This window comes from Leopardus geoffroyi, chromosome A2 (genome assembly GCF_018350155.1).
Source record: "Leopardus geoffroyi isolate Oge1 chromosome A2, O.geoffroyi_Oge1_pat1.0, whole genome shotgun sequence".
Taxonomy (NCBI): domain Eukaryota; kingdom Metazoa; phylum Chordata; class Mammalia; order Carnivora; family Felidae; genus Leopardus; species Leopardus geoffroyi.
Genome location: NC_059331.1, coordinates 130,538,538 through 130,551,548, shown reverse-complemented (window position 1 = coordinate 130,551,548; position 13,011 = coordinate 130,538,538). Strand labels below are relative to the sequence as shown.

Here is a 13,011-nt window from a genome sequence, read left to right as displayed (position 1 = left end):
TCTCAAAGCACTTTCTAGAGATAAGGAAAAGCAGTGCAGGAATAAATAATCAAGATTGGCTGCTTCCAAACAGCAACTGTATGTAAGTACCTAAAACAAGAATTGCTTTATGAGGCTGAGCTTTTTCATTTATTCAGCCAAAGATGCATTACTGTGTTTTTTTTTAATGTGATTTTTGTCTTGATGGAGGAACTGAGAATATATTCATACTTAAGGAGTTGCTAATACTTACTAGTTGATATAATAATGAAATAATTTATAAATAATAAATGTTTTACTTTTTAAGATTTCTATAGTCCCCTTTAAAAGAGGGGAAAAAAAGGAACTTGAACTCTCAGTAGAGCTGAACAAGGCAATTAAAGGTAGAAACTTTTTTAGTCAAAACAATGCATTAGGGTTTTTAAAAGTTTGTATCTTGGGTATTTATGAAATTTCAAAATTTAAAATGACATTCATATAAATCCATCTTTGACTTTCTAAAGTTTCAAGGGTGGGGGGCAAATGAGGCAGTATCATGAGCTATTTTCAGGCTAGGAGGATATAATTAAGTTTGAGAAGAAATGTAGTGAATACTGTATTTGGGGTTTAAGTCACTGAAGTAGAGTGTAAAGATACGGATGTTGTAGCCCTAGTAATTATCTCACAGATGAGTCATGTTGAGAAAATGCTCCTTAAAATCTATTCAATGTCATACCCTTTCCTGATATAGCAATATATTTGTAGGTGAGTGGAACTAGAAGTAATCAAATAAAAGGTGCTAAGTAATAGATGGTGGCAGTTGTCATAATTTCCATTAGAGAAACCAAAGAGAAGAAAAGAAAACATTTTTTATTTCAGTGCTTTTTGAGTGTGATGACGGAGTACACAAACGGCCTGGGCCTGAATTCTTGCTCTGCTGCTTAGTACAACAGGTAACCTTGGTTATGTACCTAATCTGTTTGTGCCTCAATTTCCTCATTTATAAAATGAGGACAGTAATAACAAGTCTTAGGAAAATTGTTAGGACTCAGTGAATATATTTGCATATGCGTGTGTATTCATGTGTGTCTGTGTACAGAGAGATCTTAAAAGGGTGCTATGTATAGGTATTAGTTGTTCTCATTATACCATAGTTACTATTTTCCATTCTAGACTTCATAAACACTTTAAATTTATTCCACCAATATTAATTAGGCTCCACTGTGTGCCAAGTCCTACTCCAAGTACTGGGTATACCATAATGAACAAGGCAGTTTAGGACCCTGTTCTCATGGAACCCTGTTCTTATATTTTAGTTTGGGAAGTCAAGATAGACAATTTGACAAGTATGTAAGTGATAAAAATGTCATGTAATACTCACTGCTACATAGAGGATTCAAGAAGAATGATGCGATAGGTTGAGTAGTCCAGGAAGGCTTTTTAAGGGAAGTGACATTTATTTTATTTTATTTTTTTTTCAACGTTTATTTATTTTTGGGACAGAGAGAGACAGAGCATGAACGGGGGAGGGGCAGAGAGAGAGGGAGACACAGAATCGGAAACAGGCTCTAGGCTCTGAGCCATCAGCCCAGAGCCCAACGCGGGGCTCGAACTCAACGGACTGCGAGATCGTGACCTGGCTAAAGTCGGACGCTTAACCGACTGCGCCACCCAGGTGCCCCTGGGAAGTGACATTTAAATTGAGAGCTGATGACAAAGAAACAATCCTGTGAATTTCTGGTGCAAGAACATTCCAGTGAAGAGTTTCTAAGATGTGCTCAGAGAACAAAGACTGATGGTGGGTAGTAGGCTGGGCATGAACCCTGTGAGATACTCTCTGAGAAGGTGGATAGGATCTGGATTTGTAGGGCTCTGTGAACCTGAATAAGGAGTTAGGATACCATTTTAAGTGTGGCAGAGAGTTCTTGGAAGATTTTTAAGTGGAAGATTGATGTGACCTAATTCACACTGTAAAATTTCTTATGATTAAGGTCTGCTGTAATCAAAACAATATGGTATTGGAGGAGAGAGAGACACATAGGTCAGTTGCAATGAATATGGAACCCAGAGTAGACTTGCATAGATATGCCCAAAGGTACAAAAGCAATTTAATGGAGAAAGGGAAGGCATTTCTCTGGAGCAATTGGACATTCACAGGTGAGATCATGAACGTTGACCTAAGCCTCACACCTTATACAAAAATTAACTCAAAATGGAGCATGGGGGGCGCCTGGGTGGCGCAGTCGGTTAAGCGTCCGACTTCAGCCAGGTCACGATCTCGCGGTCCGTGAGTTCGAGCCCCGCGTCAGGCTCTGGGCTGATGGCTCAGAGCCTGGAGCCTGCTTCCGATTCTGTGTCTCCCTCTCTCTCTGCCCCTCCCCCGTCCATGCTCTGTCTCTCTCTGTCCCAAAAATAAATAAACGTTAAAAAAAAAAAAATGGAGCATGGACTTAAATGTGAAACATAAAAGTATACAAATTTCAGAAACAAAAAGCAACAGGATAAGATCTTTAGAATCGAGGGCTAGGCAACGAGTCTGACTAGACACCAAAAGCAGGATGCACAGAAGGAAAGGAAAGATTGGTAAATTTCACCTCATTTGTTTTGTAAGAGACCTTTGTTAAGAGAATGAAAACATAAGCTACACATGGGGAGAAAATATTTGAAAACTGCATATCTGACCAAAACCTAGTGTCTAAAATATGTAAATAACTATTGAAACCTAACTGCAGAAAACCAAACAATCCAGTTAGAAAATAGGCAAAAAGCATGAAGAAGCATTCCACTGAAGAGGGAATACAGATGACAAATAATCACATGAGAAGATGTTCAACATCTTTAGCCATAGGAGGAAAGCAAGTTAAAACCATACTAAGTTATTACTACACGCCTATTAGAATGACGAAAATAAGAAAGTAACAACACCAGATGCTGGTGAGGATGTGAAGAAATGGGACCACTCACACTTTGCTGATGGGAATGTAAAATGATACAGTCACTCTGGAAAACAGTGTGGTAGTTTCTTAAAAGCTCTAAACATGCAGTTACCATGACATCCAGCAAGTTCATTCTTAAGCATTTATTCCAGGGATATGACAACTTACATTCATACAAAAACCTGTACAGGAATGTTCACGGCAGCTTTATTGGTAATTAGCCCAAACTGGAAACATCCCAGATGTTCTTCAAAGGTGGATGGTTAAATAAATGGTGACACATATGTACCATGTAATCCTACTCCACAATAGAAAGAGATGATACATGAAACAACTTGGCTGAATCTCCAGGGAATTATTCTGAGTGAAAGAAACCAGTCCCCAAAGGTCACATACTGAATGATTCCATGTATGTACCATTCTTGAAATGAGAAAATTATGAAATGGGGAACATGAGTGGTTGTCAGGGGTTGGAGATAGGGGGAGGAAGGAAGTAATTGTGTCCACAAAAAGGATGACAAGGAGGGATCCTTGTGGCAATGGAATCGTTCTGCACCATGACTGCTTCAATGTCAGCATCCTAGTTGTGATTTTGTACTATAGTTTTGCAAGGGTACATGGCTTATGTCTGTATTATTTCTTAAAACTGTGTATGAAGCTACAATTCTCTGAAAATAGCAAGTGTAAGTAAAGAAAAGAACACATTATTTTGAGTGATCAGGCGAGAATGTATAGCCTCCAGCCCTAGTTATTCTGATTTAACTGGTCAGCAGTGGGGGTCTGTCGTGTACTTTTATAAAGACCTTCAGGTGATTCTACTGTGCAGACAGAGTGGAGAAGCTCCGTAAAGCTGCAAACAAATCCCTCTGGGCTTCAGTGCCAGATGTTACCCATGCTTTCTTTAGGTTGTGATACTTGTTCCAGACTTTTGTCTTTGCAAGACTGTGATGTGATCCCAGAGGACCAGTGTCACTTCCTCAACTGAGGCCACGCAGCAGAGAATGCTTGAGGTATCTTTATATCTATGAATATCGTGATATTTTCCCCTTGAAAGTAAGTTTTACCTTAATGTTTTTTTTTTCCCAAAGTCCTATTGAAATAATTACTTTCATTATGTTCTAGTTACTGTAATTTTTTTGATAAGGATGGAGGCACTGCTTATTCACATTTGCAGATTGCTGTTCATCCTTTTGTTTCTCTTTCTTTTTAATATGGTCCCTGGCTGGGAAATAAAATCCTACGTGTAAACAGGACATATGCGAATTTTCTTGCATGGTAGCTGCAGGAGTCTTCAAAAAAAAAACAAAACAACAACAACCAATATTTAATTCACATATGAGATTCCTCTTTAGAGTACATGCTGCCTATGATTAGAGACTACATAAATTATTACCTTATAAATAAGTTTAATACTTTATTTTCCAGGATACCTTCTTGCTTTTCGTCTTTTTAAAGTAGAGAAGCATACATTTGTTTTTCCTCTGACTCAGCTACTTTTAAAGAATATTCTGGCAAAACCCCACTGGTAAAGAGATTGTATTTGCTCCTGAAAATGTCCAACTCTTGTTTAATTTTCTAGTGCCTGCTTAATTAGTGTTGCATTTGGAAGATTATGTATTCGATATAGAGCTCCGCAGAACATCTACTACCTAGTAGGCATTCAGTGATTGTTAATGAATAGGATTAACAGTTGTTTGGATATCACTGCTATGTACCAGCACTGAGGACAATCCTGTCTTCATGTAGCTTTCAGTTTTGTGTTGAGTTATATAAATACTAAGAATGATTTGAGATTTGTTATCATAATATCTCAATTATTGGATGTTATGAAAACTCTAAAATTTGCTGAATCCTCGTGTTTGTATGTGTGTTTGCATGTGTATGTGTGTATAATGGTATGCTAACCTTTGCCCTCTGTCTTTGTCTCTCTTCTTTCTCATGACTCAGTCTTATCATATACACCTGTCATTTATAGTTCTGATAGTTCAGGACAAAGAGTGAAGTCTGTAAGTTGTTTCTTGAATCAATTATGGTCCAAATAGTTTTGCCTTTGGACTGTACTTTTCCTCCTTTATGACCCGTAGTGAACAGAATTTGTTTGCTCATGGCTGACTCTCATCATTGATCAGTTTATAGCCCCTCTTTTAGTTTAGTTTATTACTTATTTTCCTCCTGTTTCCATTCCTCTCTCTTCATTAAGTATTGATTTAATGGATATCCCTACAATTTGCTCTCCATCAGCTTATTGAGATATATGTGTATCCTTCAAAAAGGATTATTCGGTTTTATTTTTTGTATTGTTTAACCTCATATAGCATTTTTCGCATCCCAGATACGGTTTTAAGCTTTGGTCAACATTAATTCATTTAATCCTCACAGCAACCCTGTGAGGTAGGTACTGTTATCCCTGTTGGCACAAAAAGGTTGAATAATTTACTTAATGGTACATAACTCATAGGTGTGGAGCCTGGATTTCAACATGGACCCTTTAGCTCTAGAGTCTACACCTTTAACTATGATTAGCTGCCTCTCCATGAATACCAAGTATTGTGCTATAAATCCTATTTGGTTCTTTCCCTTTTGTTCATGTTGCCACGTGTACATCAAGTTCATGACCTCTAATTGCTACCTGATACTCTGTTGTGATACCACATTTTACAAACATCAACTTTACTGAGGTATAATATACACACAATAAAATAAACTTGTGTTAAATATATAATTTCCTGGGTTTTGGCAAAGGTATCCATACCTGTAACTAACAACACAATCAATATATAGAACATTTCCTTCCCCTTGAGATACACGTTGGAGTCCCGTGCCACCTCAGTCCTACCCCCGGCCCAAGAAACCATTGATCTTTCTGTCACAATGGGTTAGGGAGTTTTTTTGTTTGTTTGTTTTTGTTTTTTTTTACTAGATTTTGCGTAAGTGGAATCAAATAGTATGTGCTCTTTAAGCTGGCTTCTTTTGCTCAGCGTGTTTTTGAGATACATTTATGCTATTGCTTGAATTAGTAGTTCATTTGTCTTTATTACTGTGCAATTTTCCATTGAATGGATGTACCACAATTTGTTTATCCATTCATCTGTTGATGGACATTTGGATTGTTTCTAGTTTTTGGCTATGGTGAATAAAGCTGGAAAGAATATTTGTACACAAGGCTTTATATGTTTTCTTTTTTTGGGGGAAAATGCCTAGGAATGGACTTTCTGGGTCTTATGATAAATGTATGTTTAACTGATAAAAAAAACTTACAAAACGTTTTACAATGTTCTTGTGTCATTTTACACTTTCACTAGTAATGAGTAAGAGTTTGAGTACCTTCACATTCTTGGCAACTCTTGGGATTGTTTGTCTTTTTTTAAATAGCTTTTTCTTTTGGAATAATTATAGAATGATAGCTGCAAAAATAATACAGGAATTTCCTATATACTCTTAACCTAGTTTACCCACTATGGTAATATCTTGTGTAACCTTAGTACAGTGTCAAACCCAAACCAGTGACTTGAATGTAATTCACAGAGCTTATTTAGATTTCACTAGTTGTACACACACTGATTTCTATGTACGTGTATATGTAGTTCTATGGAATTTTATCATGTTGAGATTCATGTAACCACCACCATAATCAAGATCTAGAACTGTCCCATCACCACAAAGATTCCTCATGTTAGCCTATTACATTCACACATCCCTCTTGGCTCCCTTCCCTCACCTCTTGCTGCTTCCTTTGTGAAGCCCTTGGAAAACAGTCTCTTCACCATCTCTGTAATTTTTCATTTCAAGAATGTTATATAAATGGAATCATACAGTATATAATCTCTTGAGGTTGGCTTTTCTTTATTCAGCATAATGCCCTTAATATCCATCCAAGGTATTGTCTTATGTGTGTCATTAGTTTTTTCCTTTAAATTACTGGGTGACATGGATGTAGCACCATTTGTTTAACTATTTACCCATTGAAAGACATTAGGATTGTTTCCATTTTTCACTGTTACAGACATGGCTGCTGTGAACTGGAGTGTATATGCTTCTTTGCAGACATAGATTTTACTTTCTCTGGGATAAACGCCCAGTAGTGTATGTTAACTTTTCTTTTTTTCTTTTTAAAGAAACTGCCAAACTATTTTCCCGAATGGTTGTGTCTTTTTGCATTCCCACCAGCAATGTATGATTTATCCAGTTTCTCTGCATCCTTGCCAGCATTTGGCATTGCCATTATTTTTTATTTTAGCCACTCTAATAGTTGTGTAATAATATCACATTTTGGTTTTAATTTGCACTTCCTTAATGGCTAATGGTGTTGAACATCTTTGCATATGCTTATTTGCCATCTGTATATCCTCTCTGGAGAAATGTCTGTTCATGTGTTCTATTGCCAATTTTGAATCTTATCCATTCTACTGGAGTGCATTGGTATCGCACTGTGGTTTTCATGGTTTTTTTCTTCCCTGATAAATTCAGATGTGAGCATCTTTTCAAGTCTCTATTGGTCATTCTTATGTATTTGTGAAGTGTCCGTCCAGAATTTTTTTGCACATTTTTATTTGTCTTAGAGAGTTATGAGAGTTATAAAAGTGTTTTCTCTTGGATACCAGTGCCTTGTCAGATACATGTTTTGCAAATGTTTTCCTCTGTTGTATGGCTGGCCTTTTTCATTTTTTACATAGTTTCTTTAGAGGAGTAGTTTCTAATTTTGATGAATTTAAATTTGTCCATTTTTTCTTTTATTGTTAGTGCTTTCAATTTTTTTTTTTTTTTTTTTTTTTTTTTAGTTTTAGAGAGAGAGAGAGAGAGAGAGAGAGCATGCACAAGTGGGGAGAGAGGGGCAGAGGGAGAGGGAGAGAGAGAGACAGAGACAGAGAGAGAGAGAGAATCTTAAGTAGGCTCCATGCCTAGTGGGGAACCCAACATGGGGCTCCGTCCCAGGGCTCTGGGATCATGACCTGAGCCAAAATCAAGAGTCAGATGCTCAACTGATTGAGCCATCCAGGAGCCCCTATTATTAGTGCTCTTTTACATCCTTCTAACAAATCTTTGTCTACTTAGAAGCCATGAACATTTTCTCCTAGAAATTTTATAGTTGTAGGTTTTATATTTAGGTCTAATGTCTAAAGATCCATTTGGAATTAATTTTTGTTCATGTGCCACATTTTAATCTAATTCCCTAGTGAGTTAAATAGTTACTAGGTTTACTAGCATAAATAACAGTGTCGACACATTATCACACATGGCTCCATGGGGCTATGTAGAAAAGTATCTCACACAGTATATGCAAACTGTTATCCACAATAGTTATGCACATTTATATTCCTGCTAGCATGGCAGAAAAGTTCCTGTTTACTTTATTTTGACTTCTTATAAATAATTATTTACTAAGGTTTCCTTCTATTCACTTGCTCACAGACTCTGATTTCATATTATGTTGATCTCAGCATGCTTTTCTGTGACAGTCTTGTGCCTCTTTCCCATTGTAGTTATTATAATATTTTGTGGATGGGAAAATCAGTACTCTTACTTTGAACTGTGTCTAAATTATGAGTACATAGGATGAATGAGGATGAGTGTGAAGGCCTTAGGGCTGCACCATTGGTTCAGTATGTAGGCATTATGATATGTATTTTGCCAACTTGACCATTCTTTGATCTCCTTTTTGGTTCTCATCTTTGGTCCTTATTTTCCATGATGTTGAATTGGTGACCCCACGTAAGTAAGATATTAATACATATAATTAAGCGCCAAATTGTGTGAAGATAATATTCTGATATAGTTATGAATGCCATATAATTTTAGGTGAAAATATATATGAGCAGATGGTGATGTGAGCAATAACTTTGGTACCTCAATACAGGTCACGCCTTAAAAGTCTCTTATCTAGTAAAGGACAAAACCATCATGTTATAAATATGCCACAAACGGCTGTAATATGCAATTTGAAACTTCATGTATTATAAGAAAAACTTGTATTGAACAGATGTTTAAAGTCTTAAGGGCAGCAGTATAAACTAGTTAAATTTACATAATGATTTTATAGGCTAAAATATTAGTTATCTTGTCACTGAAAAGTCCATTCATTGTTACATAACACTTAGCTGGGGTAAGAAATACCTGTACTAATCTTTACCCTGAAGTTCTGACAAAATTGTGTATGAAAATAAAATACTCCTTTTTTGTAGTTTTCTTTGCTAAGTTCTTTCAATATTAATATTAGTTATTAGTTATGAGTTATATCCAGGGAAGCTGTTTTTTGCATTAAATGTGGCTTGCATTGGGTGAACATTATTTTACAGTATCAGCAATGTAGTTTGAGTCTGTCCTTGACAGTTTTGGTATCAAAACTGGAATATACTGAGAAATCTTCGTTCATCTCTGGCAAGGTCTTGATAGTTTCTTTACCATGTTCGCATAAAGTGTATATTTTTTTCCCTTCTGTTTGGTAGCTTAGTGTCTAAATTATAGAAATATCAAAAGAAAAAGAAAAAAATTCACAGCATAGAATTAGGGCTGTTACTTGCCTACAGATTTATGTGTAAGTTCAAACTGCTCTGTCTTGTTTAGAGAGAGAGAGAGGGAGACTTCTATTAAACATATTTTTTCCAACCATGTTTTCTTGATAGGCAAGTTTTGTTTATTTCTAAAGCCATATACCATGCCTTCTGGTTGCCCACGACAGTTCAGGTTTATGCCTATGTTCCCGGTGTAGTTCTTGATAGTATCCCCTTTCACTCCCAAAGTGCAATATACCTTATAATGTACATATTTCTTAAATCAGTCTACTTTCAACATCCCTGGGCTCTTGCTGACCCTGCCACCAACTAGCCATATGACTATGGGTGTAGAAAGTCATCTCAACCTCTTTTGAGTGTCTTCATGTATAAAGTGAAATAGAATGGTAGGACTAAATGATCTCTGAATATTCTGGAAAGCTTTAAAGTTTTATTTCCAGATGCTTAGTCACTTCTGGTATAACAGTGGTGTAGTGAAGTTGCTTTCCAAAAAAAGTTTATTCTTTTCTATTTTACTATTTATGGTCCTATTCTTTTCTATCCTATTACATCCTATTAAAAGAAACTCTAGTCATCACCTGTTAAATTGATTTCATGACCAGAACTGGGTTGAGATTCATATCTTGATTCAGATATTCTTGAGTATCTGTCTTATCTGTGACACTCTGAACAGTGACTTACTTTCTGTTAGTTTCAATTTCCTTATCCACTTGTGTTAAAGATGTTGTGGGGGTTAAATGAGACAAGCCATATACAGCACTTCATGTGGTGCCTCGTGTGTGGAAGACCTCATGGCATGTCCGTTATTCTCTATTTATGCTATAAACAGTATTTTCCTCTGCAAAGATTATATGGTATAGCATATGACTGATTAAAAGTTTTACCACATTATTCATAAACCTGGATAATCACAGATAAAATCTGGATAAAATCACAGATAAAATTATATTCCTGTAGACCAGCAATTTTGAAGTCTATCTATAGGTGCTTAGCCAAACAGTAGTTATGTTTTGTGTACTCCTGTGAAGCAAGGAACTCTGGTTTTCCAGCTGAGTTAAGATCCCCACCAAGAGGTCAAATGTCAGGGAAGTCCACAGGGAAAAGACAGTAGTTTGGAATTTCCTGCCCTGTTCTAGTTGGGATTAATTTAAATCTTTTAAAAGATAGACAAATTGTAATCTTGTTTTTTATTTAAAATAGTATATAGCCTCTTGACATTGAAACATGCATGCCTTTTTGAGACATTGGAATCCAAAATTATTTTCACAGAAAGTGAAAAGCATTAATATTTTCTTTTTTGTTGAAACAGTAAGGTATTATCTTTTCTAAAATGAAAAGTTAAATTTATATTTGAATAGTCTTTTATTATAATACTCAGTAATAACTCGGGCAAGTGATCACATTCAGATGTTTGGTTTCTGAGTTTATTTTGCCTCTGTCAGGTCTTCTGAGTTTCCCTTCTTTTCTTACCAGTGTGCCATTGCTTATGTCCCATTCTACATGTCATTGCTGCTGTCTGTCCTTCCTGAGACACAGGGCATTGAGAGGTGTATGTTGAACATGAAGTCCTTTGACTTACTGGCATGTCCAGCCTTGTGTCCTCCATATTGAGTTTCATTCTGAAGAGGAATGAACCTTCTTGACCTTTGCCATTGTGCTGCGAAAGTAGTTCAAAATGGCAAGGATGGTTGTTCCATAAAGAAGGTAAAGCAGTTAAGTACATATCAGGATTATGGTAGAGTTCATATCACTCTGTCATATTCTTTCCATTATTAACTGAGTTCATTTCTCATGATTGCCTTGTGAATTAGTTTACTAACCTCAGAAAAGTTCAATATTTGCTAAACAGTCCTGAAACTGGTAGATGGCAGAGTTGAAATTTAAGCCCAAGAGTGTCTGACTTACTTTATTTTAGGCTTATCCTGGGAAGTTTGTGAAAGTGCATTCTGAATAATACTCTGGAGATCATATTTGTTATGCTGGTGTTTTCATATGATTTGTCAGTATCACCAAACCAGGCTAGGGTTCTAGTACTCTGCAAAAGAAAAGCAGGATTACAACTCAAAGATAATCCTGACAAATTGGAAGAACTAGTAAATGTAAACAGAGCAGAGCTCAATAGAGATATACACAGGGTAATTCACAAAAGGAGAAAAAACTAAGTGTACAAATGCAAGAGTATAACATTAAGAGGTACTAGGCAATTCTCTATTTCTCCTGCAGCCATGGTCATGACTTAATTATGGAGAATTTGGAGAGAATCCAGAGGAATCCAACAGAAAATATTAAAAGGTTTGAGAAATTTACTCTGTGATGAAAGTCTGAAGGACTGGGTTTATTTAGCCTAGAGAAGCGAAGTCTGAATAGGGACTTAATTACAGTCTTCAGGTTCAGTGAAATCATAGACACAGAGGCCATGAGTGTTTCTCAGGAGAATTGTCTTTTGACAGGCATTCTCAAATATGGTTGTTTTCTTGGTTTTCACTGCGTGTGAAAGGATATTATATGAGTGATGATGAGCAGCTGTTCTTTCTTCGCTGCAGGGGGACAAGCAAGAAAGAGCTTAAATCACCACAGGAGTGATTTAAGGAGAACTTTTCAGCTGGTGGAGATTCTTCTCTCTAAGCTCTATAAAAGTATGAGAGCACCTGTCAGAAATAAGGCTGGATGATAGGCAGCCTTCAGTTTGGTTGGAACCACTTAGGCACTTTCTGAGGTACTTGTGGGCCAAAGCCCAGGAAGGTCCTGAGTTTTGAGAAAGGCAATTCAGATGATGTGAGCTGCTGTGACCACTGGTCATCTGGCAAGTTCTGTTTTCTTTCTTAACATTTTTGGTTACTGCTCCTTAAAAACTCTCTTCGGACTGAATCTCCCCAGATTGCCTACTATTATTTGTGACTCTTCATTGCTTCTTTGTATCTAGAAAAACATTCATTTCCTTAGTAGTTGGTCTCATCTAATTTTAAGGGAGGGTTGGTTTCTTTTTCTTTCTTTTTTCTTTTTTTTTAAAGTTTATTTACTTTTGGGAGAGAGAGAGAGAGAAAATCCCAAGCAGGCTCCACACTGTGCAAAGCCTGACCTCACGAACCATGAAATCATGACCTGAGCCGAAAGAAAAGACGTTTAACTGACTGAGCCACTTGGGCCCTGAGGAAGCGTTTCTAATTAATGTTACATAGTAGAGTATGGGATGCAGACAGATACCTCCTATAGGATCTTTACTTGGATTAACTACCTTCTTCCCTTCCTTCCTTCCTTCCTTTCTTCTTTTCTCCCACAAATAGCTACTGAAATCCTGCTAGGTTCTAGGCACTGGGGATATAAAACAGGCAAAAATCTCTGCCATGGAGAGGTGAATAATAATAAAAAAAACATACTTGGGGTCGCCTGGGTGGCTCAGTCGGTTAAGCGTGCAACTCTTGATTCCAGCTCAAGTCATGATCTTGTGATTTTTGAGAGTGAGCCCCACTGAACTGCCCTAACAGCGTGGAGCCTGCTTGGGATTCTCTCTCTCTCTCTCTCTCTCTCTCTCTCTCTCTCTCTTAAATAAATAAATAAATAAATAAATAAATAAATAAATAAACAAACATAAAAACAACATAGTACAT

General features: G+C 36.7%; 1 protein-coding gene across 8 annotated transcripts in view; it reads left to right on the top strand.

Moving 5' to 3' along the window:
• The window catches only part of IMMP2L (inner mitochondrial membrane peptidase subunit 2), an 886,543-nt gene that overhangs the window by 251,409 nt on the left and 622,123 nt on the right, over nucleotides 1-13,011 (top strand). Inside the window, exon 5 of one of the 8 annotated variants that reach the window (XM_045495349.1) lies at nucleotides 3,800-6,160. The exons of the other annotated variants lie outside the window; for them this stretch is intronic. Coding sequence (XP_045351305.1) covers nucleotides 3,800-3,806 — 7 coding nt within the window. The 3' untranslated portion in view covers nucleotides 3,807-6,160. Of the gene's footprint in view, nucleotides 1-3,799; nucleotides 6,161-13,011 lie in introns of those variants that run through there. 8 annotated transcript variants of the gene reach the window in all.